Source organism: Patiria miniata, unplaced genomic scaffold (assembly GCF_015706575.1).
Source record: "Patiria miniata isolate m_02_andy unplaced genomic scaffold, ASM1570657v1 HiC_scaffold_7, whole genome shotgun sequence".
Classification (NCBI taxonomy): Eukaryota; Metazoa; Echinodermata; class Asteroidea; order Valvatida; family Asterinidae; genus Patiria; species Patiria miniata.
In genome coordinates, this window is record NW_024037074.1 from 46853493 (window position 1) to 46879774 (window position 26282).

Consider the following 26282-nt stretch of genomic DNA (forward strand, 5'->3'; position numbering starts at 1 on the left):
TGACATACATCTCTAATTGTCTTCGTTCATATAAATTAGATTTGAGTTCGTAACTTACCTCCTCGTCTTGTTAGCTTTCTGCAAATATATGGGTTGACCTCGCTTGCAAGTTTAATCAGCCTGTTCTCTCTTTCTTTAATGTGATTTCGCACTGAAAGACCACTTATGGCGAACTTCACCATCATCCCAATTTTCTTGTTTCCGACCTTATGTTTTCAAACCACTCTGACAATCCAGTATTGTCAGCTGTTATTTCGTGTCGATTTCCTTTGACAAATTGGCCTTATCTCGTAGAATGGCAACCTTCGAAACAAATGAAGTACTTCAAAATGAGAGCACGTCCATCGCTATCCTAAAGTACACTGTTCAAAGGTTACCGAATACCCGCTGTGCCTGTAGAATAATTGTCATTGAAATAGAAGACTTGGTGCTCCCTGTGTGTGTTTATAGGCAAGCGCTTTTGCAAAGAAAAACACCCGAGTAAGTTCTGGAAGATGCAGGTTTATTGTCAGGAATGTCTGTCATGAACGAAGTTCTACGAAGATGATGTATGGTACGGGGAACACGGTTCAAAAGTTTTCATTGGTGAGATCCGTGACTATTCATGAGATGGAATTTACGTCGGGGTGATGTAAATCAATATTAGGTTTTGCCCTTCACCGACGTATAAACACTGTATACTCAGTGTGTTACCTCCTGAGTGAAAGTTGGAAAAATTCCCTCGGGTGGGACTCGAGCCCACGACCTCCTTCTTTCTATCGTGCAGACGTCTTACCACTCGACCACCGAGCTTGCGGGATCGATCGGCTGGTTCGACTTTTGATTTACATCACCCCGACGCAAATTCAATCTTATGAATAGTTTAATGGCCGTAACCGCTGCTATGTACATCAGATTCGAACCAACCAACCGATCCCGCAAGCTCTGTGGTCGAGTGGGAAGACGTCTGCACTAGTGATTTTTTCTACTTTCACTCGGGAGGTAACACACTGAGTATACGGTGTTTTTACGTCGGAGGAGGGCAAAACCTGAGATCCGTGACGCACGTCAGTAATTTTGGGCGCTGTTCGCCCGCTTGGTGGCAGCAGACTCGCTTCTTCTTTGCTTTACAGTCACGTGATGAGCTGTTCCGCGGATATCACCGTCTAAGCATTTTGGTTGCGACTAGAAAAGTAAAAGGATACCTGTAGTTACATCAGCTTGTAGATACAGCTAGCTACATGCAGTATTTTTAAGCCCTCCTAAAGAATTATAGCATTTGTTTAATAATTCATTCCTGTTGTTTTTACACAGATTGTAGTGAAAACTTTCGACTTGTTTAAGTGATTGCATGTCTAACTCCGGCCTTTGAAAGCAACTCTTACCATGGATGCGGTGAATGCTACCGAAGTCCCGACCGTACCACCCATCGAATTCGAATGGAACGTGCAGAACATCTGTCGGGTCATACTAGGCCTGGTCGGTATCCTTGGGAACTCGCTGGTCATCGCCGTCTACCGCGGCAAGAGAAAGCAGAAGAACTCCACCAACGTGTTGATCCTGGCGCTGGCCTGCGCTGACTTGATCAGCTCCGTCAACTTCATCCCGCTGCCGGTGTTCCACATCGTACCCACAACATCTGGGGTGAGATCTACTGCCGTGTGGTGTTCACCCAGTCCTTACTGTTTATCTCCATCGAGGCTTCCGTCTACACGCTGACTGTGCTCTCCGTGGAGCGGTACCTAGCCGTGGTCCACCCGATCCGCTACCGCAGCGTCTTCATCAAGTCCTGGCCCAAGCGCTTCGTGTGGATCATCTGGATCTTCGCCGTTGTAGTCAAGTCCTTTAACTTCTACCAGACGGAAATAGTGGAGGGAAAAGGGTGCGTGGTCATTGACTTCCCCGAGGGTTTGAACCTCGTCATCGCTTTTGGTGTTGCCATCATCGAGTATTTCATACCAATTGCTGTGATGGTCATCTGTAATTTTTTCACCATCAAGGCACTCAGGGCTCAGGCTCGCAACCTACAAGGTCACCAGGCAGCGGGCAGCAGTAACAGCGCCCCTGAGAGCGGCCCGGCTCTCTCGGTCCTTAAGACCCGCCGCCGGGTCATCCACGTCGTCCTGATCGTCATCATCACGTTCATCATCTGCTGGACCCCGAACCAGATCTCCTTTCTCCTCATAAACCTAGGCATCCTACCTTCTTCGCACTTCCAGAGCAGCATCCACCAGGCCTTCACCATCCTCGCCTTCTTCAACAGCTGCGCCAATCCCATCATCTACACGTTCAAAAACAAACAGTTCCGGACCTCGGTGGGGAATCTGTTCCGCAAGTCCAGCAGGGTGGCGGATTCTGCCTTTGTCACTGACACAGGCCCTACCGCATTGGCCGGAGGAGCACACCCGATTAACACGATCAGTAAAAGGACGCCAAAGAATTTGGTAGAACCCTTAGATAAGACTAAGGCGATATCGGAAGGCGTTCAGTGTACAGACAGTGCGGAGGAGGCTTCATAAGCCATCAGACATTTAAACTTAAGCCATGATGAAATAAATAGCGTGGCAACACATCCCGTGAACAAAACGCTGCGAGTGTTTTTAAGCTTCTGCGTGTGTTTTTGAGCTTCTTTATCGACAAGCATTTAAGCCTCTGGTTGAAAATTGAGGCTACCTTCCAGATGCCTAGCTGTACGTTAGGAGAAAAAAAGCAAGGAGGTAAACCGTATTTTAGGAAGAAATTTCACCTTCATTGCCAACTCCTGGAACAGAAAGATTGATTTCAGTACCTAACCAACCACTAATCATAAGATGGATGATTATTCCATCGAAGTGCGTGATGTCCACAACGCTGGGTTGAATTGTCATAGTGTAACGTCCAACAGTCCGTCACAAGTCCGGTCACAAAACCAACAGTTCATAGTTCATTTGATTCGTTTGCGATTCGACAATAGTGAGGACTTGTGATGGACCCGACTACAGTACTGCTCTTCAAAACCCCGCCAGCAATGGATTGGTTTTTACCATAGAGCAGGGACCCATGATTTTACCAACCTGTGCAAACACTTCGATTGAAAACGGCAGCCGACGATTTCGAGTTACGACATTACGTGCCTTGGTATCCACTTTGGTATGTACATGTAGCTGATGAACCCTTAAGGGATTCCTATTGCTTGGCTTGATTCGATAACGCCCGACAAAACGATCTTGAAATTCAATCACATTCCCCATTGGACAAAATCGACCGACTGCAGACGGAAAAGATGAAGTTTCAGGAAGTTGACACTGGGATGAGCCCTGGCCGATCTCTCAGAGACGTTAAATCGAAAACGGTAATGCAGCCGATAGAAACTGAGTCAGCACAGTTCCTGGAGATCCGATACACTTGGGATTCAGACTCCGATACATCCCCTTAAGGTTGAATCAGATACAAACCTGATAATAGTGCTGCCGTATAGTGTGTTTTGTCTTGTGCAGGAAAAGCAGTAAACCATTGTAAGAAAATACTCACCAAACAAAGCCCTTATTTCACAATGGGGACAACTGTAAATTGAGCGGCATCTTTACCATTGCTGCTGCTGATCGGTTGTCACGATCTGGTATGATAAATGTCCTCCAATCCCTCCACACGGACTAGTTTTGATTAAATTTCGAACAGAGGAGCGCCAGATTCCCCGTCTGAACTTCTGGAGCTTGTTATCAGTGCGTGCACGCACAATGAGGCAGTACGCCGCAGGTCGCACAACCTCCAGTATAAACGCAGCCCCCGAATATTGAAAAGAAAATCGCCCGCCAAAACCAAGCGTGCCCCGTATTAATGGTTTCATAATTACGTTGGGGAGAAAAATAGGAAGCCTAAGAGAAAATATATCTGGGCTATTTATCTGCAAACCGTCCCCAGGGCAACTGAAATGCAATCATTTGGATATCACGAGCGGTTCTTGCCCTACCATGTTGGCGTTGTCAAGGATCGAGTTGAGAACCCATTTTTGTTGTAGCGTGTGCTTTCCATTTGCGGTCACTGTTCCGTTCTCGGTATAACTGTACACCGTGAATAATATGGCGAATAAGGCAAGCTATCTATTGTATTTTGCACTTTATGGTGTATTCGCGTGGTTGCGAATGTTTGCACTTGTCTACCTCACTGATGTAATTGAGAATCACACTTAATTTCATTTTAAACACTCTGAAATCTTTGTTAAATGTAACTGGTAAAAACAGTCCAATTTGCACCTAGCTGACCCTATGGCTGTAGTCAGCTAGGTGCAACTTTGTTTGTAGCGAAATCTAACTGGACGTGTTTATAGTCTATTGGTATGATTCACGGTTTTTACTACAAACTGTTATGCGGGCGCTGTTTGTCAGGCAATTTAACCCAAGTTATTAGGTAGAATCCTGAATCTGTATTTCACTGCTTTGTACAGATACATTGATAGGTCTCGGCACATTTTTAAACTGAAGTCTCGTGTTCAATGTTTCCCCTGTCATTCAGCGAATGTATTCTGGAGGTCATGGGTTCGAATCCCTCCAAATACTTTGCGATCCTTCATAGCTTTTGACTTTTTTCTCGTTTTTATTAATGGCACAATTGATATACAATGGCATACTGCAGAGGACGGTGCCAATTATTAACGGCAAATAAATGTTTTTGTTAAACCCATCGCACCAATTAAACACTTTTATCACTTAACACCAGAGGGCGCTGTTGGTATTGACAGTGACGTCATGTGAACGGTGTAATTGAATTCCTCACTCCTCGTCCCCTGTCTATTCAAATACGACTCGTTAGAGGAGAGGTATTGAAGGTATATGCAGTTATGATCAAATTTGACACCTGTAGTTGCGCCAATTACTAACCAAGCACGCCGCCACCAGAACGAAAGAGTAACCAAATAGTACTTGGCTAGTAACAAGGGCACACTATGTCTCCTAGCCACACTGATTAATTATTTGTATTCGATCACAGTGGATGTGTTTAATAAATTAACTGCCCACGTTTCACCTGAGCCGTTCGTGTCTTGTGTTTCAAATTTTGTTTTTCATTCTGAGGATGTTGAGATGTTCCAAATATCTCTCGTTGGGAGAAGAACGACAGTCTCTAATCGAGGACGTCTTCTTTTCTAGGTCCTGTACCTTCGGTAACTTCAAACTGGAGCTCCACGAAACGGAATGTTTGCAAAATTAATTTAAAAAAAAGCAGCAACAATCTGGTTGTTCCTGTTATTTTGAAAGATCGTTTTGAATGCGAAAACAACTGGAACTTTTGCATACATGACACATTTGGCACAGTTGTTGTTAGTTCTTCATTCTAGCTTCTTCTCCCCTTTTTGGTAATAGCACTTAGACCGATATGCCCTGCTTGAATGTGGTTCCAGTTGCAGATTTTTTTGTTCAGTTGTTTCATGGCGAATGTTTTACATGCATTGGGATCAGAAATAAAATCAGTATGGATAGGTCTCGCTGTAGTCTTTAATAATTATGAAGTTTGAACTAAATTGAAAGAAGAGGGTAGCGTGCACGCCTTATTTGAGGAATGTCGTTCCATTGTTTGAGGCTATTTTGACGTAACCTTTGCCGTGAGGATCACAGTGGCGTAATTTGAAGATCTGACAAGCTTTCCTCCTTGGAGGAAGACACATCGGTGTGTACAGACCCGTGACTTTGATCCGAAGACAAGGGATTGCATTCACAGCTCGACGACTCTTGTACTAAATCACACAGGGTTCTATGCACCTTAGGCAACTGTCTCGATCTTCCTTCCCTAATTCAGCCCTCTGGTCATCTGCATCCATAAGGACAAGTAACACTCTCTGTCCCCATGGGGAGAGAATCGCCCCTTTACCGTGCCGCGAAGAGGAAAGAAAACACGCGCCAATTATCTTCTCGAAAATCTGCCTCAATCCAAACACTTCCTCCATCGCGTATCGTTGGGCAATGGGCATGATGTAGAGTCTGAGAACGAGTAGTGCGCGATTGTCCCTGTGACCTGAACTTGATTTGAATATTCAAACACCCACGCGTCTATACGCGCCCCTGACAACCATAGCCAATCAGAGAGAAGCGGCTCGGCGCAAAACAAACCAATGATATCTGAAGAAGCTGTAAGGATTGTTCCTGTTTTCACATTGCGATGTCAGGTTACAAACAGTCTTTAAACACGGGATTTGTTTAAGTGCCCGGTGGGCTTTTTGTTTGGGGGAGGGGTCCGCTAACGTCGTCGTCTGATTGTATCCCATTAGCCGTCTTTTCAGTCACAATTACCCCAGTTTTAAAACAAACTGTCGTCTTTGGAAAACGAAAGCTGTGATATATTTGCCATCGACCAGAACGTTAATGCACCATTAAATCGACTTCGTTACCCCACAAATGCGCATGCAAATACAACGAAGGTATGTGTATTTTTAGCAAGAAAAGAGGTTAATGCATCCAGTGAGTGTTATAAAGGCGAGTGTCTGCATGTTTTTCTGTGGTCACTATAAGTACTAACAACCGCCATTTTTTATCCAACAGCCACCAGAATGGCCCATCCCCATCCGAGCAGGGAATTCAACAGTCGTAGAAAATATTTTTTTTCTACAGCTTTAGTTTTGTCAGAAGCACTTTTACTTTGTTTCAAATTAATTGAACCGTCGAAAGAAAAGCCACGATCCAGAGTGTCTTGTGTCAGTATGGTTTACTTTATTCTGGCACCAAACAGTTTCTCAATTACAAATAAAGGATTGGGGGTAGCTGCCTTGTTCCATAAAGATGCACACTTCTACGAAATACCTAAGCAGTGTAATTAATTGTCACAATAAAAATTATAGACCGTGAACCAATTACTCGGGCGCGGATCCAGAGGGGGTATATATCCATCAGTGCACACACTTCGGACAGAGACATCTGGGTTTCGGGGGTATTTTGTACACTTTTCTGCAATAATGTTCCTCGGATTTGAACAGCGCCCCCATTGATCCAGGTATAACCCTGAAGGATGGATTTGAGAAACAATGACTATATTAAAGTCACGATCTTAATTTCTTGAACATCATTTCTGGTGCTTTACGCAGCCTGTTTAACGTCATATGAGTTTATATAACATAATTTACAAATGTTTAAGTTTATCTAAAATAAGTGTTTTTTTATGGCTTTTGTATTTTGCATGGCCATGATAAAATTCTGTTATGAGCCAATGAAAGAATGATTTGTGGCTATCACTGTAAAAAAAACACATACTTTTCTGCAATAAGGCGGAGGCAAACTGGTGACTTACGACTGCAATCAATTACGTCGAAACAAGATCAGAAAATAGACTAGAATATAAATATTGAATGCTTCGTGTGATTTACTAAAACAAAACAAAGGTCTTTGATGCCTGATGACTTCACCATGACGTCACAGTAATATGCACACCTCGGTATTTGGGTTGATGTTTGTTCAACCTTTCAAGATCAGGCTGTGTTTACCGTTTAGAAGACAAACTGGCGGAGAATTATTGTACCGAAAAAAACAAACAAGAGTGCCTAGGACAGAATGGTGTCTAGGGATCAACTCCATCATCCCATTCTATAGTCTTTCGTCTTTGATTTAAACAAAATCAAGTGTGCCTCTTAAAAGAACCGCTCGAGCAACCGTCAAGTGTCTTAAAAGGCCTATTGCCGAATTGCATATCAAGTGCTCTCGATCTGTTATGCTCCATCAAAAAGTCATTTAACTTAGATTTGCAGTCAGGCATAAAATAAGGCATCGTCCCCTGACGTGTCTATAGCTCTCTCTCTCCTTTTCCCCTTTAAGACAGGACGCTTTGTAGACCACTGGCCCGTGTAATTTGTTCTTCATCGCTCGATTAGCTTTCCCCACCCCCCTCGACTTTCACAAACAGAGATGTCGTTGACAAGTCGCGGTCAGTGGAGAAACTAGTTAAAGAGTGACCAAATACATCCATTCTGTTCTGGGCCTTTATATGGTGCTAAGAGTTTTTCGAGAGAGAGGGAGTAGTATTTGACCACAGTAATAGCCTTATAAAGACTAGGCGATTAATCGTATCCTCGGACAGTGTTTTTAATGAGACTACACACACACACACGCACACACAAATGAAACTGTTTGACCTCGAAACGAAAGGCTAGGTTTTACTAAATTCGTAACTGCGCACGAATTTTTTGGGCGATCTTTTTTAGGAAGAAATGTCATACGAAATTAATCTCCGGGGTGAAAAAAAAGGAGATGAAATTACATAATATTATTTTGTCGTTTAGGAATAAGTTAGGAGAATTTCCTCCTAATGTATGCAAATTATGTGTAGAAGTAGGAAGATATACCCATAACGCAACTAGGTCTGATTCACGGGCCCTAAATACAAAATCTCAACGATAATTTAAGCGCAGAACCAGCCTATTGCAAAATGGCAACTTGGGCTACCCCTAATGGGCAGTTTGTGGGGTGATGAGTTCCGATTTCCGCTGAATTTGAAAGTGTCTCTGGCAGCTAGCAATAAACAGAGGGGCACTGCTTTTCGTTATTTGAAAACCATGCCGTTGAAATGCTTGAAATAGCCTTCGAGCAGACACGTACTGTGGCGATTTTGCCTAAAGTCAGTTTTTGATAGCCATGTGTTCAACAGTCATCCATGCGCGAAGTAAACATCATTTTCAAAAATTAAAAAAAAAGTACTGCGCACGGGCTCAGGCGATCCAATCAATGGCTTTAAATGGGAACTATAGCTACTGGTCTCCATATTATCGGAGTGGAAACCAGTCTTTTGGTACTCATAAAATGGCGTCTTCATATAGCGCCCTCGTTCGCCCAGAAATACGCGTCCTATTCGGTTTGGGTAAATTTAAATATTAACTACAAGTGTACAACAATGTCTATCTAAACCTGAGCGTCCTCTTGTGGTTTGAGCAAGTTTTTTTCGGCAAGATTTTTTTAGTTATAGTCAATTAAGAATGAAATGATTGGAACATGTAGTTCACAAATATATTTTATACTGAATACGTCCTATGTTATTGTCGTAACAGTGCATCCCTCTTGCTTGAACCAAGTGTATATAGTCGGTGGTTCAATAATGATGAGGATGTCATCGTGACAATATTATCATAGTCAGAATATAAACAAATTGACTTATTTTATTGGTGGTGCGTAATATCATGAATAATCGATTCTAGCTTTCAAACAAATAAGCATGCATAGGAACTGAGGAGTAATCGATTTCTTAAAAGGTTTAGTGTGCAGGATCACATCTAACAGTAGTATTAATAATTGTTCGGTGCTCGTATTTGTTTGTTCTTTTCTCTTTCAGAGGCCTGTGCGATATTAATTCGTGAAATCAATAATTCGGCAGGCTCAAAGGCCAGGTAGAATCTCTTCTTACGGCAGACCGATGTATTTCTCCTTCTGCGGTGTTATATTTAACACCAGTGGTGTTGCTGCACTCGCACGGCTAGATCCACTCCTGCCTACCTGAAGCTTGTATCGGAGTGCGCAATGACGCTGATGTGTCATGTCTTCAAAGAACCACACCATGCAATTCTTTTAAACGTATTAACAGCTACCAAAAGGTAGGGCTGTGGGCGTAATACTGCTATCCACCGTAAGACAAAAAACTTATGGACGCTTTCTTTGCTGGAAACAACAATCTTCTGTACAGATGACGTCACACTTTATTAACGTGCGCGCTTTTCTATGGGGCTATGAAACCATCGTCTCCGACCATAAGAAGGCACAAGTGTAAACAAAACGTGACGTCATCACATTGTATTTGAATGCATCCTGTATTATAGATTGCTCACATCTGCCCCGTCCCCCCCCCAAAAAAAAAAAAACAAATTGAATAAGGCCAGTATACCTTAAATTTCAGTTTTTACATTTTGAAAATCCACGCTATATTATCAATACCCAAGCTAGTTCTAATATCAACAAGCAGGTCCATTTCACGAGCGTTTTCACTCTACGACATAAACTGCGTTCACCCAGTTCGCCTTGCTCTGAATTAATTATCTCGAGACACAAAGTCAACAGCAGAAATTGCTGTCTTTCACAGCCTCACCATGTCCCATTATAAGAAAATGTTATTGTCATTTACCCGGGTAATGTTCGGGTAAGTAAAGAAAGTGTCACCATGATGGTGCATCACCCAGCCCACTTCCTTTTTTCTCATCGTTCCTCGTTACCTTGGCATTCGGTGATCAATCTTACCCTTATTTACCAACTTTTTTTCCTATATTGAACGTTAGCGGCCGTACGGTCTCTGAACACTCGCGATGCACGCGCCCTGTGGCCAATCAGCGTTCGGTACAGACGAAGCGCGGGGGGTCGCGCTGAGCGGGATTTCATACTGTCTCTGTCTGTCATTTTAGTGTTTCGTGATGAACCATTCAACACATGACACATTTACGTCCGGACTACAGACGTTCTGTCCAGCGTCTACTCATCACATCCTTACTCCAGATCCTACGCAGATACTCATTTATTGATGTTATAGGTAAGTCTACCTTTTGAATATTTGTAATTGAAAAAGTCAGTTAGTTTTGCTGCTATCGGGATAATAATGGTTTCAGATGGCGGTTCCAGAAAGTAGAGCACGTTGAACTAAACTAGAGTACACTGCCACAATTCTTGCTGGTAAACTGGTTTTACTTAACTTAACTACATGTATATCGATTTGGTTCATGAAATAAGTGGTCTTCATAAGCAAATAAGGCTCAATTGTTGTTTGAGGTTCGTGAAATTTTCCGGAAGCTCGATAAGAATAACTCTCTTGGGCATCAAATGACGGTTCCCTGACAAGATCAAGTTGTTAAACGACTCAACGTTTCGGCTAGTATTTGCTGATTGTCTTCAGGGGAACGCTCATCGGTAAATTGGTACATCTTAGGCTGCTGCCGCTATTCTTACGCTGTTGACTTCAAAATACAAAGTTTTAAAATGTACCTACTTTCAAAACCTGTATTCTTTCCCACCATTATACCTTTATTCTCGCTTCCCCCAAATTTAACCCAAGCACTCGATGTAAACATGTATTGATTTTTCGATTACTACCGTACCTTGCACCTAGCTGCGTATATAGATATGATCTACACTGTAGCCCCAGCCCCCATCCCTATACCTCCTCCCCGCCTCAGCGCTACATCATTGAGCCATGTTGGCGCCAGGAGATGTTGCACCTGACTACCACCGGGCATTTTAATATCTCTGTAGTCTCTCTTCTTACCTTAATGGACGCACATTGTCCGTATCCAGTCTGTGCTTGCAGACACAAAGCTGAGCAATTTTGAGCACGTTTTACCCCGATACTACAAAGAAAATGATTTTATCTGGGAGGATGTAGGCCCATTAAGCTTTCAACTAGGGCATTCGGCCGTGGCAATGGCACTTTATTAATTTCGTAGTTCGTAATGTACAATTACAATTAAAGGGAGATCAGTTTTTAAAATGTTTTTAGCACAGTCACCGAATTAAAACGTAGCCAGTAATATTCCGGCCAAAAGAAGAAAAACTGTAAATCAGGAAAACCATTAAAAGCTTTGGTACATATCACGTTTCAACTTTTGGTAATATGAAAATGAATTAAGCTACTGCACACTGCTCACTGACTGGATTGACCTGAAATATACAAATCAAAACAAATTAAAGTGGCCGGATATTTCACCCGTACCAAGGCCTTCTTCGGAGGCAAACGACAGAGGAAAGTTCCTTTGTCACTTGCCTCTGAAGACGGCTAAAATAACAGGCCACTGAATTTTCTTTGTCCAGTAATATGAATCGTGGTTGACTTCTCCGTAGCTGTGCCAGTGGAAACAAAACTAATGTATTCACATCAGTAAAAAGGTCACACCAATTATCAGAGGTGGTAGGTTACTTTATCCGTGATCAATGGTTGTTCCCGTGTGCTCAGAAACCGGACACTGGCAATGTCGATAGGGGCAAGCGGTGGCGTTGTTAAAATATTGACAGTGTGAGTGATACCTTAATCGCATATACATTACAAAACAAACCCATTTAGAAACACTGAGCAGGGTAATTTACACCAATAAGGGGAGTCTTGAACTCTTGGGGGCAGCAGACAACCCCAAATCCGGTGACGTACATCTAAGCATGCGCATGACTGTCTTACGACGCCGCGATGGAAAAAAAGTTCGGTTTGTGTGCACAAGACTTTCATACACAATCCTGTACGAAAGCGTAAAGGTTTGTGGGCGAGCCCAATTGAACTGACGCAGGCGCGATTGGAGCGTTGGTGACCTTTATGCTTGACGTCAGTGGTTGACATCCAATCACAGTAGGCCATTCCGACCTCAGTACATAAACTGTCCAATGAAGGCGCTGTATAAATCAGTCCGGACCATCTCCATCCGTTCGATCGTGGTGCAGGTACTAGGTATCAAGATTGTTTTTGTTGCATTTCGAAAGTCATTGGGTTATGTTTTTCAAACGCCAGTTCCTGCGGTGATAACAAATTCTCCATACTTTACTTAAAAAAAAAAAATTAAAAAAATGAAATCAGATGCCTCTTCTAAGAAAAGATAGCTTTGGTAAATTTTTAGACGGAGAGTAAATTGTGAAAAAAATCGTCTTTTCATTAAAAAACAAATAATAAAATAACGGGAGAAAATAAGTGGGTCAAGAATGGAAACTGATATGGAGTGGCCAAATCGAACGGACTCCCTAAGCGTAAAATGTACGTCGTTTTTATATGACGAATCGGCGACCCATAATATACAAGGCAAATCAGGTTACGGGTGCGGTGTGTTTTGTACCCGAATGGGAATGTGTGGCCGGCTATGAATGAACCACAAAGATAAAAAGCAGCATAAAAGGTGACTTTTTACCAACCATTTTGGTCGATAATAATTTTATATAAAAGAGAGCAATTCCAAACGCAGGTAGCACGATAGGGAAGGAAGGAGACAATGAAATAAAATTGCAATGACAATGAAATGAAAAGGTGGGGGAAAGACGTGGAATTCCAGGTGGAAAAATATCCTATCCGAGGCAGGGACTGAAAAACCTAATTTACATTTGGGTCTGGGTGAGATGTGAATGTGGGTTTAAGAGGCGAAAAGCGAAAAAAATATCACTGCAGTGACCAGATTCAATTTGGGACAAAAATACAACAAATATAAAACCAAAGCGTCTACCCAGAAGCCAAAATAAATTGTATGATTATTATTATCATTCCAATCTGTCACAATTTATATTGAATCCTGTCTGCCTTCTAGCTCATGTCCTATCATTCAAAAAGTGATTGATACTGACAATGCAGTCATACCGTGCCGCCGCTCTTTAATTATAAACTCAAAAGGAAAAAAAAAAACCTTGGCTTCGTGCGCTCGTTGCCATAGTTTCACTGAAATATTCTCAAGGAGTAAGATATGAACGGAGAATTCCACGCTGAGAATCGGAGATTGCGCAGACGGGATCACAAACTAACGTATGCTTGTGTGTTTTGTGTTGCCGTGCCTCTAGTTTTTTCTTCTTTTCTGCTTTTGTTTTTACCGAATGGTTATTTTTAATTGGCCGTGGCCGGTACGGTGTGGCCGTGTCAGCGGGCGCTCGTCAACATCTCGTGGGGGATGACACGGCGTGGATGATGAATGAGAAAACTACGTGACTGGGAAGTGACCGTGGTCACTGTCGTGTTTCCTACACAGCGCACAAAACCTCCCAAATTTGAGTCAAAAATAATAACCTTTGAAAGCTCAAACAATGTTCAGAGTGAAATCACCCGTTACTCACTGCGCCTCACCCTTCTCGTCTGGGATGTGGCGAAAACGTTCTCTCGAGAGAAAGTAAACGTGAATTCGTTGTTCTTTGGTCATCACGGATACAAAAACGTGACCTTTTCCTTCTCTTTAGTTATTTATTAAATCAGCCGGAATCAAAGCACTCGATATAAACTCACGCAGACAAATTGTCGTATTAAAATATGAAACCAAAATCTTAAAGATTTGTACGAGGAGAAAATGAGTATCGAACACGATACCCTTTATTAAATGTTTAACTACGCGTTTTACGCCTGTGTGTCTTGACGTGATGGAGACAATCGCATTTACATCGTCAAACGACATGATATATTTGACCGGCTTTTTAAAAATGTAAGAAACAAAAATTAAAACTCCCCATTTCATTGAGCAGCTTACACTTTTATTCCAAATTCTAAGCAAATGAACAGTGTTTTTCATAAATTTGTTTCAATGGGAAACAAATCTACATCGACTGCTTCATTTTATTTGCACATTCCATTTTTTTTTCGGAGCTTAAATTTTCTCATCCTTACGACAAAAATCTATCTTAGAAGCCTTCTGCTATAATTTTATATATATATATATATATATATATATATATATATATATATATATATATATATATATATATAAAATATATATATATAAAATCCGTTCTGGAAATGATATGTCTTACGTTGTCTATTCAGGTGTTAATTTTTTCTTAGCATTACTTTTTTTTAAATGTTATTTAACATTTTAATTAGTTTCGGGTTAATTTTTTATATTTTTGGACTGGATATCGATTGGACGGTTTCTAAATCTTAAAACCAAAATTATCATAATCCTGTATTGAATGATGTTTTGGCGGTCTGAAAAGCGCGCGTAGGTGTCCCATTGTCAGTAGTATTTGCAGAAATACGTATAAAGTCCGCGAGTGTTTGAATACGGTCTGCTGCGACGGTCCGTGTCAACACATATATAAATTGGAACCGACACAAGATTATCTGACTTTTTTTGACTCGATGCCATTTTTCCCGTATTTGATCAGGTCTATGATAACTGAGGTGTACAAACAAAGCAAGTCGATACTACAGAGAGGGCAGACGACCGCTGTGCAATCGCGTCTCGTGAGAAAGTCACGTCTGCGATGCTTTGAAGATACACCGAGGGTAACTGTTGCAGGGGGAAACAAGATGGCGTCGGTGTACTGGCAATGGCTTACCATCATCAAACTCTGCCTTGGTATCTTTGGCGTCGTTGGTAACCTTCTTGTGATCATTGTGTACATCAGCAAGAAGAAGAGGCAGAATACCACCAACACTCTGATCCTAGCCCTAGCCATAACCGATATGTTCACTTCTGCCAACATCATCCCCTGGCCCACGCAGTTGGAGGTGGTACCACAGGGCGCCCTCGGCCATTTGTACTGCGGCCTGGTCTTCGCCAATTTCTTCATGTGGACGTCCATTGTGGCCTCCGTCGGCCTCCTTACCATGTTATCCGTGGAGCGATACCTAGCTGTCTGCCGCCCTCTGTGGTACCGTACGGTCTTCAGCAAATCGCGACCCTGGTACTTCATTGCGGGCATGTGGGCTTTCGGCGCCGTAGAGAAGTCCTTCAACTTATACTGCACAGTCCCCTCCCCGGAAGGGACTTGCCTGTACGAAGTTCCAGGAGGTCTCGGCTTTAAATATTTCCTCGCGATTGGCGTCTTCATCATCGAGTACTTGGTGCCACTGATGGTGATGCTGGTTACCTATGTCAAGACAATCCAAGCCCTCAAGCAGCAGGCGTGTAACCTCTTGGAGCAGATCGACTCTAGGAACAACCCGGCCTACTCCTTGCTCCAGACTCGCCGCAAGGTCATCGAGATGCTTCTTGTGGTCATTGTTGCCTTCTCCATCTGCTGGGGGCCTCTTCAGTTCGCCTTCATGATCGGCTCCCTGAGCGCAGAGGACTATCTCCTCAGTACCCTCCAAGACGCGTTCACCGTCTTGGCTTTCTTCAACTCCTGCGCCAATCCCATCATCTACACGTTCAAAAACAAAACCTTCAGGAACGCGCTGCGCGACCACTTCCAGTACTGGCGTCGTCGCGGCGGCCGCGGGAACGCGGTGAGTTCGGTCGTCGTCGGAACCGGCATGGAGCTTGAAACTAAAGTAACCGTCGCACAGAAGACTACAAGGGCGGTGGAACGCCCTCACGCGTTGAGAGATCTACCTGACATTGGATAATACTTTTCAACGATTTCAGCTTCATTATCGAGGGAGGAACACATAGAAGTACAAATGAGAGGAACGACAGTGTCAGTATTTAAAAATGGGTGTTTTTATTTTCGTTTATAAGGAGAACAATTTTGCACTTATATACATGTATTATGATTTCACGACGCAGTCATCATACCTGATCAGACTATACTTTCCAGGAAAAAGTGCGGCATGCATATCGTGCATTTCAAGACCGTACATATAAGAAACTGCGCATGGTCAATGATAATCAGTGTGATAAAAAGTAGCTGTGCTCCGCCCATGTCCATATTTGGTATCATCCTTGCTCCATCCTGATTGGATGTTGTCAGTTGACTTACAGGCCCAAACCAACCGCACGAACCATATAAGCTTATGCAATCTTAATTGAGGAAGTCTTTTGTGGTATCTTGTGAGGTGATGCTTCCTCCATGGGTGATGATAGCTTTTCCCACATGCGAAACATAAAGTGTCTTCAAAAAGCCACTCATTTAAAAGTACGAAGATACGTCACAGCGGCGCACCCAAGGGGAGTGGGCTCAGGGGGCTTGAGCCCCCCCCCCCCCCCCCCCGATGTTGTCAAATTTTTAATTTTTTTTTGGTATTTTTTTTTTAGTCCCACGATTTGGCCTTGGTGATATGAATGTGGCCTGTTTTCGAGTAGTATAATAAGAGTGTAAGTGGCGCCACCAACGTCAAAAATAGGCCGCCCCTCCCAAAAAAAAATTTCTGCGACCAAAAATTTTAGGCAAAATTTGTTGGAAAAAAAATCAACTTTTAACAAATTTGTAAAAAAAAAAAAAAAAAAAAAATTTGAGCCCCCCCCCCCACCAAATCCTGGGTGCGCCACTGATACGTCATGACTCAAGGGACCTCTCTCGCTGCAACTCTCAGTCGAAAACAAAAGTATAGCTCGCACTATTAACCCACAATGGCATAACTATCCGACAGACCATTACGCACGCCCTCTGTGCCAGTCGCGAGTGTCTGCGCGATCGTGGTCTGGTAATAGCGCCGCGTGCGGTAGTGTACGCGCAACCGGCGAATCAGGGAAAGGTTGTTCTCATTATTATCATACAATGACGTCACACAAGTTCACGTGCCTGCCCTTCCGGCAGATTGCCCAACTTGCACCGGAAAATCCGTATTCCGGGAAAGTCCTCCACGGTCCGTCACATGATGAGATAATTCTGATTCAGGTGTGCCACAAGGCCATTCAAATAGAAATGTTCGTTTCCCATATTCAGGTTCACGAACATGCTCTTGCTTTTTTCTGGATCGGTTGCGTTTTTAAATTTTGACACGGGGGAACTACGAACTATAAAACATGTTCCTCTTAGATTGTGAGCCGATTTTTTACCGGAGGTGTTTGTCTTATGGAGCAATTTGGTCACTTATGTTCTTCTTCTTGTAAAAAACAATTGTCCAAGCAAATTGTTGGAAACAAAAAGGAGAGATCGAGTGATGGTAAACGAGATCTTATTTTGAAAGAGCCATGAGTCATACATCGCTTGACGAAATGTACATAACAAATATATACATGTACATTGTACATTATTGCCTTGCTTTTTGTACACATAATCAGATTTAGAATTTTTCATTAAATATTGTTTGATTGTAAACAAACTTTTAAGTGCTGTCACCGAACACCTGAAAACACCGAATACCTGTTTTTCATTTTCATCTGTGTACAGTTATACATGTATATATGTAAAAAAAAAAAAAAAAAAAAATCGATATTAGAATATTATTTTCATTTTCACCTGTGTACAAGAATAATGTGTACATATGTAAAATCAAATAAGTTTCTAACTATTAGATTGGAAATAATGTCTTATTCTTTTTGGTGATGACGCATGTACTTTTTAATCTAGTAGTGGGACTTGTTTTAATTATAAAAGTGCACTTCTATATTTTTAGATCACAATGGGTGTTTTAAATATTACTATATTTTTTTATGAATTGTAGACTGCATGCACGTAAGATGAAGAGCTTCTTTCCTATTATTTTTTTTATCCCGAACCAGAAGCCTCAAAGTTGAAAACTGCCACTCAAACCATATCTGTCTTTGTTCGTATGTTATTTCCACATCAACCATAGGGCAAGGAACATGAACCTGTACTTTCACATAAAAACAAAGAGTTACAGGGCTATCAGCTTCGGTCCAAAAAGGCCACTGGTTTCAAAATGAGCAAAAGGAGCAATGCTCATAGCAATTTTTTGTCGCAAGGTATGAACATCTAGAGTTGAAAAATGTGTGATAGATAATCAGGGTGAGCGTTGGCAGTTTTTGTGGTTTTATCACTTTTATTTTATTTTGTTTTTTCAAAATGGCCGCCAATAAGTTGTTACCGGATTTATTATATGTGGTAAGAAGCATGTTTCGACCGATCATTTTTACAAAAAAAAAAGGTGATAGCAAAAAGCTGCCACCGCTGCAATGCTATTTCCAACTACACAGGGTGGATACCTTGCCAAAATCAATGAGCATTATTCCCTCAGGCTGATTTGATACCGACCAAACCCCCAAATTGCAGAAAGCCATATTATACACGGGGAACTAAATAAGTGAATTTATATTCCCTCGTTGGCCGATAGCCTGTTCTATTTTTATGTCAACTTTCATTTTCGCTCATCGATGCGTTGCATTCATCAGTCACGTGCGTACACGCCCACATGGCATCGCAAGTATCATGTGACTCTAGTTGACTCTGGCTGACCCCACCGAGTGATGACGTCATGCGGGGGTTCCCCGCTAAATCCTCGCCGCGCGAATGACCTTGAAGCGTTGTTAACGCAATAAGAAGCAAGATAGGCATTTGTGTACACTACACACGGCACTAGCGACCGGATATACGCCGCTGTTTTCCAAGAGCTCGTTCAGCAGCAGTATCACCATGGTATCACCGTGTGCTGAGGTCGTTGATATCTGGCCTCTGAACCTGACGTGTGGTTTGGCACGTCCCTGACACATGCGCTCAAACATCAACATAAAATTTCCACTTGCCACGCTGGTCGCGTCGGGCTACCACGGCGCAACATTCCACTATCCTCCTTCGTTCAGCCGTGCGACAAAAGGAACAAACAATCTAACAAAACACGGGGATTTTCGTCGACACTAGACTGGATATAACGAAATCATGGACATGGCCAGGCTTCTTCTGGCCTGGCCATCTGTGTACTTCCTTTCTCTCTGAGACGTGGGGTGCCGGTGGGAGGATCGTCTCAAGATCAGCCATGCTCTCATCATCACCGGCGACTGACTCGACTCCGGATCCCAAGACCCCACCGACGCTGGGTGAGACGGCCTACCGGACACTGCCCAACTTTTACCGTACCACCATCCAACTGTCCACGCTGCTGGACGTGGAACAACCGTTGGGACATGACTACCGCGCGGTCTTGGAAGAACTCGGCTTTCAACCGGAAGAGGTAAGCTCAATCATGGCTCAACCACAGACCGGTTGGTAAACCAATCGTGGAAGTCTAAAGAAGTGAATCAAGCCTGACGGTTCATGGCAATTTGGTAATGATTGGCCTACATAAACAGTATTTGTGAACGACATGTCAACTCGAATTCTCAATGAAGCATTTAGAACATGTGGCGTTGGATAATTTTACAATTCCTTTTTATGTATCCCTAACCCCTATGACTGGTTCCTCAGGACTACCCTGCTAAATCCAACAGAGTCCAACGGTTATTTCCTGCTCCATCCAACAGAATCCAACTGTGCCTAATTTTCAGTTGACTGCTGGACCCAACAGAGTCTAACATGGCGTTATTTATCAGTACCCAACAGAATCCGACTTTGTTTATATAAATTTGTACAAAATGTACAAGGGGTTTACTGCTCAATCCAACAGGCTCCAACGGGTTTATGATATAGTTGGATCCTGTTGGATTCAGCAGGGTTTGGGTTGGTAACATGCCATGGATGTCTTTCCCCCTGTTTTTATTAAGGACAGATTTTGATGTTTTGCAGGTTTGTTGAACATGATTGGACAACGGTAATTTAAAGAAATATTCCATTTACTTATGGGCTTATAACGGATACATTTGATACTTGAATCTTTAAATTTAAATGGATACAGGTCTAGGCTACTTGCACCATTTGGCTTGATGTTTTAATAAAGTTTATAAAAAGCTTTCTATAAACAAGTCTGTCCAGAGAGTTAGTTAAAATAGATAAATAGACCCACCTCCAATATTTGACCGTGAAAAATGTGGACATTTAATAAACCATGTTCCTTTTTTTAACAGGTGAGATTTTGGGGTTGCAAATGCAAGCGGCCGACCTTGGAGGCATTAGTAGAATGGGACGGTACGGTCCAAGAACTTGCCGATGCGCTTCGGGTGTGTGAGCGGTACGACGCCCTCAGCGTATTGGTACAGTCACTGGTACAGATAGTACAACAGGCACACAAACAAACAGATCGAACAGGGACCAACATCTTGACCCGAGGTGAGTTCATTGCAATGGGTTAAAGTTAGATTTAAGATTAATTTGCAAGTCAAAGATAAGGGTTGAAACAAAACCATGACCGTGCTTCTTGACATCCCAAAATAATCACAATTATTTTATTGAATTATGATAATCTTTAAAACTACTCCTTTTTTGCACAGTCTAAATTACATAGGTTTACTGCGTAACTGCTTTATAACATCTGATTTGTCATCGAATGTATCGTACCACTAAAAATTGTGAAAATGTTTACAAGAAATCTACTTGACTCGGGCTACATTGGGCCTATGTAGAAAATATTGTAAGAGTGAATAATGCCGACCAAAAGAACATCCGGACATTTTGCCAGTTAGCGTGTGGTTCCCTGACGTTAAGCAAGACGATATTCTTACGCCAATTTCGTAATAATTCATTCATTGGTACCAGCCTAGTTATTTCTTACAATGTCTACTTACGTCTTTCGTGTTTTGAAACCAAGTTCACTTCTGAATTTAAGTTGGACATAATGCAAGACCTTCTTAGTTTTCTCTAACTAGACTATTCCCTTTGGCCTCGATTTGTGTGTTTCTCTCTAGTCACGAGAGAGGTCACAAAAGGTCAACGGCAATTTCCCCATGGATTTTGCCAAACGTAGTAATGCAGGAAATATCAGAACACTACAGCAAACGCAAATAAGGCCAAGGATATGAGGTCATAGGCAAACTTTTGGGTTCAAAATATTTGCGGCCGCAGGCTGCAGCCATGTTCATGGCCAAAAATCCACAAACTTCAGCCTGCTTTCAAAATACATCTGGCTCAACATTTCCGAGCGGAAATTATTCGCAGATAACTGGTTTTGATTTGTGTTGTCTGTTGGTTTTCATAACATTGCAATTGCTTTCCTTTTTTACATGAACATTTCCTGTTACATGACAACCTCCTTTGCAATATTCTACCACACGAGCACTAAAAATCAGTGCTGTGTCATCATTGTAAAAAGCTATGAATGACAAACTATTTTCCGTTTTTTAAGATTTACTTGACTTATCCTAGATTGATTATACCTATTTTTTGTATACATTTGTTTTTGTTGGCAGACGTTTTTCCGTCGAACTCGTTCCCAGAGCTCCAGCCCTCGACTCTAAGATGGGCAGACCCTGGCACATGCGCAGAAACATTCCTCCCGGAGTATAAACAAAGACCCGATGTTTTGAATGATGCAACTTCGCGTACGTCATCACTGTCAGATAAACTTTCCCCCGACTCTGTTTTCGGTGGAGTCACAACAGAACTTAATCCCTCCCCGGAATCCCTTAATCCAGCTAGAGGATTATCCACGCACCGTGTTTGCACAAGCGAGTCGCCGTCGATAGCGAGCAAAACACGGGGACCAGCCGATGTGGATGCGCTGCTGGCGGCGCACTTTGAGATTCCCGTCCAAGTTGTGGCCACGTGTCTATCGTCTTCAAAGGGTGAGTCAAAAAACAAAGCGCCTCGAGGAACCTCCATGGTTAGAGACAGCTGTAAGGCGTCTTACTCACGACCCCCCCCCCCCCCCAATGCTTTATTTCTTTGCTTTTTAATAATTACAGATGACAAATTCTAACAATTTGGGAACCTGAACTTCATTGGGGATTGTAGCAGATCTGAAACCTTAATGAACGGAGATTCCTTAAACTGTCCTGATATTGTTCAAAATTATTTTTTTCCAACATTGATCGTAATAGAGGGAATCATTCTACAACCGCCACTGTTGTGGTTTGAGGTTTACAAGTGTCCTTGAAAATTACAGAAAGCGGAAGTGTGCCATATCGCTGTATGCATTATACTTATCTCTTTGGTATGCACTAATCCGATAGTAGCAGGCGGTATGCCACAAAGCTTGTATTATCTATTGATGATGTCCTTGGACAAAGTCGAAGTGCAGCAAACTTTTGTATTCTGTTTGACAGATGACGAGGAATCATCTCGTTGAATTTAAACAAATATAAACAGTTTTGACACAACAAAATAAAACTGCGCACTTTGGGAAAACTTTACAGCAATTTGTTATGGTAACAGGCATTTGTTTTGATCGGGCATCCTTGGTAACTATAGAAAGCAAAGATAAACAATCAAGTATTTTTGTAAAGAAAAACACAGTGACAACAAATACTACCCTTGCCCTATACTTTATTACTTTCATCTTTAAAAAAAAAAGAAAAAAAAGAGGGAAACTTCAAAATTTGTTTTTTGCATAAAATTGAACTTTTGGGTTTTGGTTGTCTTTGGCAGGTCGTAAGACTACCGAGTTTGTGTGCAACCTGGTGGCCTCCGCCGCCAGCCGTTGCCGTTGCATCTCTAATTCTGGAGACCTCACGTGGATCTCCAACACCACCGTCTACGTTAACAACTTTGCGCGCCTTCTACTCTTGCTCGTAGCCTTCTTGAACGCGGTCACGTGCGTCTTTGGCCCCACCCATACGCCCGCTTACGTCATGGAGCTCATCATAGCCGCCGTTCCAGTCGCCCAGTCGCTGTACGTCGACCAGAACCTACCTGTCTACCGCGACTTAATACGGAAGATCAAGGAAGTGGAGGCTGGAATGAGGCTCATCACCAATTGTCTCGAGCGGGCCCCGGGAAAATCGCTCACCAGCGAAAGTAACAGACTAACAGAACTGGACGCAAGGAAAAGGAAATTTGAGCATTTGAAATCCCAAGTTTTGCCAGTCTACAGCGATATCAGACTTTGTATTATCAGCACTTTGGTTGTGGAAGTTTCGCTTATATTTTTGCTCCTCTTCGTAGGGCTAATGTGCTACACGGGCCAGGAGATCCTGGCCAAGTTTGGAGATGGCTTCACTTTGATGGCGTTAGCGCTGATGTGCATAGACTGCGCCTATAACTTTGCCATTGTGGCCGTGTACTACCACGATAGGACGATTGAGACTGTGCTACACAAGGATCGGTTCCGTGTAAACGCTGACCTGTTGCGTCAGGAATCGGACTCCGTATAGTATAGCCGAAATTTGGGCTACGCCCTAGAGATAAACATTCTTCAAAACAAAGTGCAATAACACTCATTATTTCATCATCATAATTATTCTAGCATAAACAATACGTCATTAGAACAAGAACACCGGTTGATCAGCCGGAAGAAATCTTGTGAAGGAAACGCAAAGGATTGTGTGCGAACCTGATTGGTGCGTGTATTTTTGAAAATTAATGTTCACCATTCGGTTGACTATCTGCGATCTGTTTTTCTGATCTTGCCCGGACATTAATTGTCGGCGCTTGAAAATCAACCCCACAACTACGCACTCTGTCGGCGACATAGGCCTATTCACCTGTTCGCAAGACATAATCGCATCCATCCCGTCTGCAAAAAGCAAGGCTTACGCCCCTACTAACCAAATTTTTAACTTGAAGCCAAGGATGGCAAATTCGTAGAAAGCAGCTTACAGTCGTTACATTTATTTGGAACGCGCCTACACCCCCGTCACCCCAACCCCAAACCCTCAACCATGTTTGGTTGACTTTCAATGGTCACGCGCACGATCAACATTGAACAGGAACGCGAGAGATCAGTGGGGTCTTCTTGTGGTTAATAGTTATATTGTAAACAGTGTATGTTTGCTTAAAATTGTATTTGATTTTTTTTAACTGCAGGGCAGACCAGTTTGATAAGAACTGTAAATTATGTGTCAATATTTGGTTAGATTGTTTTGAACTTATTCATCCGACTCGGTGAACAACAATCTGGAAATAATTTACAATTCCAAAATCCGGCTTTGCAAATGGAATTGGACAAGTGTATGTCCGGGTCACCGGACGGGAAACAGTAATAAAAACGCGGGAAAGAAAATGACAAAGCGGCCTCGCCAGAGATTGTCAGGGAGAAAATCACCGTGCAATGTCGGTCAGCAACAGAGCATCTTGAAGTTGCGTTCTGGAATTATCATCGTAAACAATCGGCCAAATTAATTGGTGTCGACGCTGACTAAATTGGTTCATGTACCCAACACATTGTAGGAACTTGATAAGTTCTCAAGTTTCTACAAGTAAATTAAGCCAAAGTTGGCTTAATTTACTTGAAGAAACTTGAGAACTTATCTTTCGATATAAAACAAGCAAGGCAGAGGGCGACTAGGCTTTGTCCCCCTTTTAATATAAACCACTTTCGGTTTTCCAATGATTCTTACTCATGTTTAACCACACTTTCTGACGACCTCGGTTTAATAAGAAAAAGTGACCTTTTATCAGTTCCTCGATTCTCTCAGCCACCGATATTTATAGACATGCGGAACTAATCAGAAAGGGAAGGTATTACTTGGTACTCCGAGGAAATATCATCATAGCATAATGGATTATGTTTAGACAAGGGAAAGTGGTCGGGGAAACACCGTCGTCTATATTCAAGGCGCGAAATGTTATTGACCGTGCAGAACCCCTGCTGCGGATTGCTCCCAAATGCAGATGGATGCCCAACTGCAAATCGATACACGCTTGGGCTCACAGCTATTTCATTGCTGATGAAAACTTCAATAAACGACACAAATATACACCTACAAACAATGAATGAGTAAAAATTTCAATTTATACATGTACAATGTACTTTTAAATTAAATCCAGGTTAGGTCTACTTTGACCCTTTGAATTTCGGAGTTACGAGATACCAAAAGACAGAATGCCAAAGGGTTATTCAGCTGTGTTCAAAGCACTGTCCATAAAGCCTGTACAAAAATGGATTGTGTTTGAAACAATACCCCAAACCAAATCATCACAAGTCTTTTGGGGAAATATACATAGTTGTTGGCAATACACATCTAGGTTTTGACTAATTCGTTATTCCATCAATATGGAGACCTACACCCACGCTTTTTAGGAAGTGGGGAAAATGAGGGAAGTTATATTACAAGGATAAGTCAGTTTCCCATGAGTGTGATTAGCAAATCTATTTCTGGAGTCCTAAAATAATGGCCTAATATGGGGTCAGTTTGGCAGACAAAACGATTACTGTGCAAATTGAAGATCAGAATGATCATTCCTACCAGGCTGACTGTAACTTCATGATAGTTGTTTGGGCATTCCTTTGCTTAAAAAAATATTCAGTGTGTTATGTAAAATTCTCTGGTACTATTTGTTAACTGCTCTTGAATTCATGCAGTATTTGCTCATATTGTTTTGTATTATAGTGAAATATAACACGATTCTAACATTTGGTAAAACTCAGGTATATACCAACACATTGAATATAAACGAAGTATTTTATTGCAGCATTAAAATGTCCTGTTGTTGTTAACTACAAATAATGAATTGTTTACATATGTTAATACAATGTTTGCAGGTTTTATATATGTTGAGATTTTTTTTCCCAACTTGGAAATGATTGTAAAATAATGCCATCAAGTATTAAGACAGAATTTATGTTTGAATTTGAGCCAAAACAAAACCACAGAATCAGATGCACCCCTTTTCAACTTAAACATGATGACGTCATATTTTTATCCACGAGTCAAAAGATAAATGACTCAGGAAAAGTCCACAAACATGAGATCACTGCTCCTTCTGAATCACACACGTCGATTGCCGGTAGTCGGTACAACTGAAGTTGCTTCTATCCTAAAAGGCTATACATGTTTATCCCAACTCTCTTCAACTGGTTCCTCATCATAAAACCCAAGTTCTCAGACTGCTGCTGGAATGTTCTTCAAGTGTTCGGTATTGGAAAACTCCAAAGCAGACTGGAAGTTAATCAGCGTCTCACTTAAGTTTTGGGTTTTGCCTTAATAGGTAGAAATGTCCCTTTGAAGTCACCAACATACAAACAGTGCACAAATTGGTAAAACTGGCTGCCTCCCGAAAAAGTGGGTCCAAAAATTAGCCGCCCCAAATTTAATATGAAAAGCAAGGGGAGGGGGTGCTTTT

General features: G+C 42.1%; 2 protein-coding genes and 1 pseudogene across 2 annotated transcripts; all 3 read left to right on the forward strand.

Moving 5' to 3' along the window:
• The first annotated feature begins 1105 nt into the window (after positions 1-1105).
• Positions 1106-4984, forward strand: LOC119744778 (annotated as a pseudogene).
• Positions 4985-9262: 4278 nt separating this feature from the next.
• LOC119744516 (D(2)-like dopamine receptor) lies at positions 9263-16456 on the forward strand. Its single transcript, XM_038220468.1, has 3 exons — positions 9263-9517; positions 10316-10440; positions 14733-16456. Exon 3 carries the CDS (start codon positions 14737-14739, stop codon positions 15916-15918), a length of 1182 nt encoding a protein of 393 aa, XP_038076396.1. The 5' UTR covers positions 9263-9517; positions 10316-10440; positions 14733-14736; the 3' UTR covers positions 15919-16456.
• Positions 16457-16929: 473 nt separating this feature from the next.
• Positions 16930-25875, forward strand: LOC119744586. Its single transcript, XM_038220589.1, has 4 exons — positions 16930-19362; positions 20192-20393; positions 21470-21844; positions 22647-25875. The coding sequence occupies exons 1-4, from the start codon at positions 19168-19170 to the stop codon at positions 23369-23371; spliced, it is 1497 nt and encodes a 498-aa protein (XP_038076517.1). The 5' UTR covers positions 16930-19167; the 3' UTR covers positions 23372-25875.
• Positions 25876-26282: the final 407 nt, after the last annotated feature.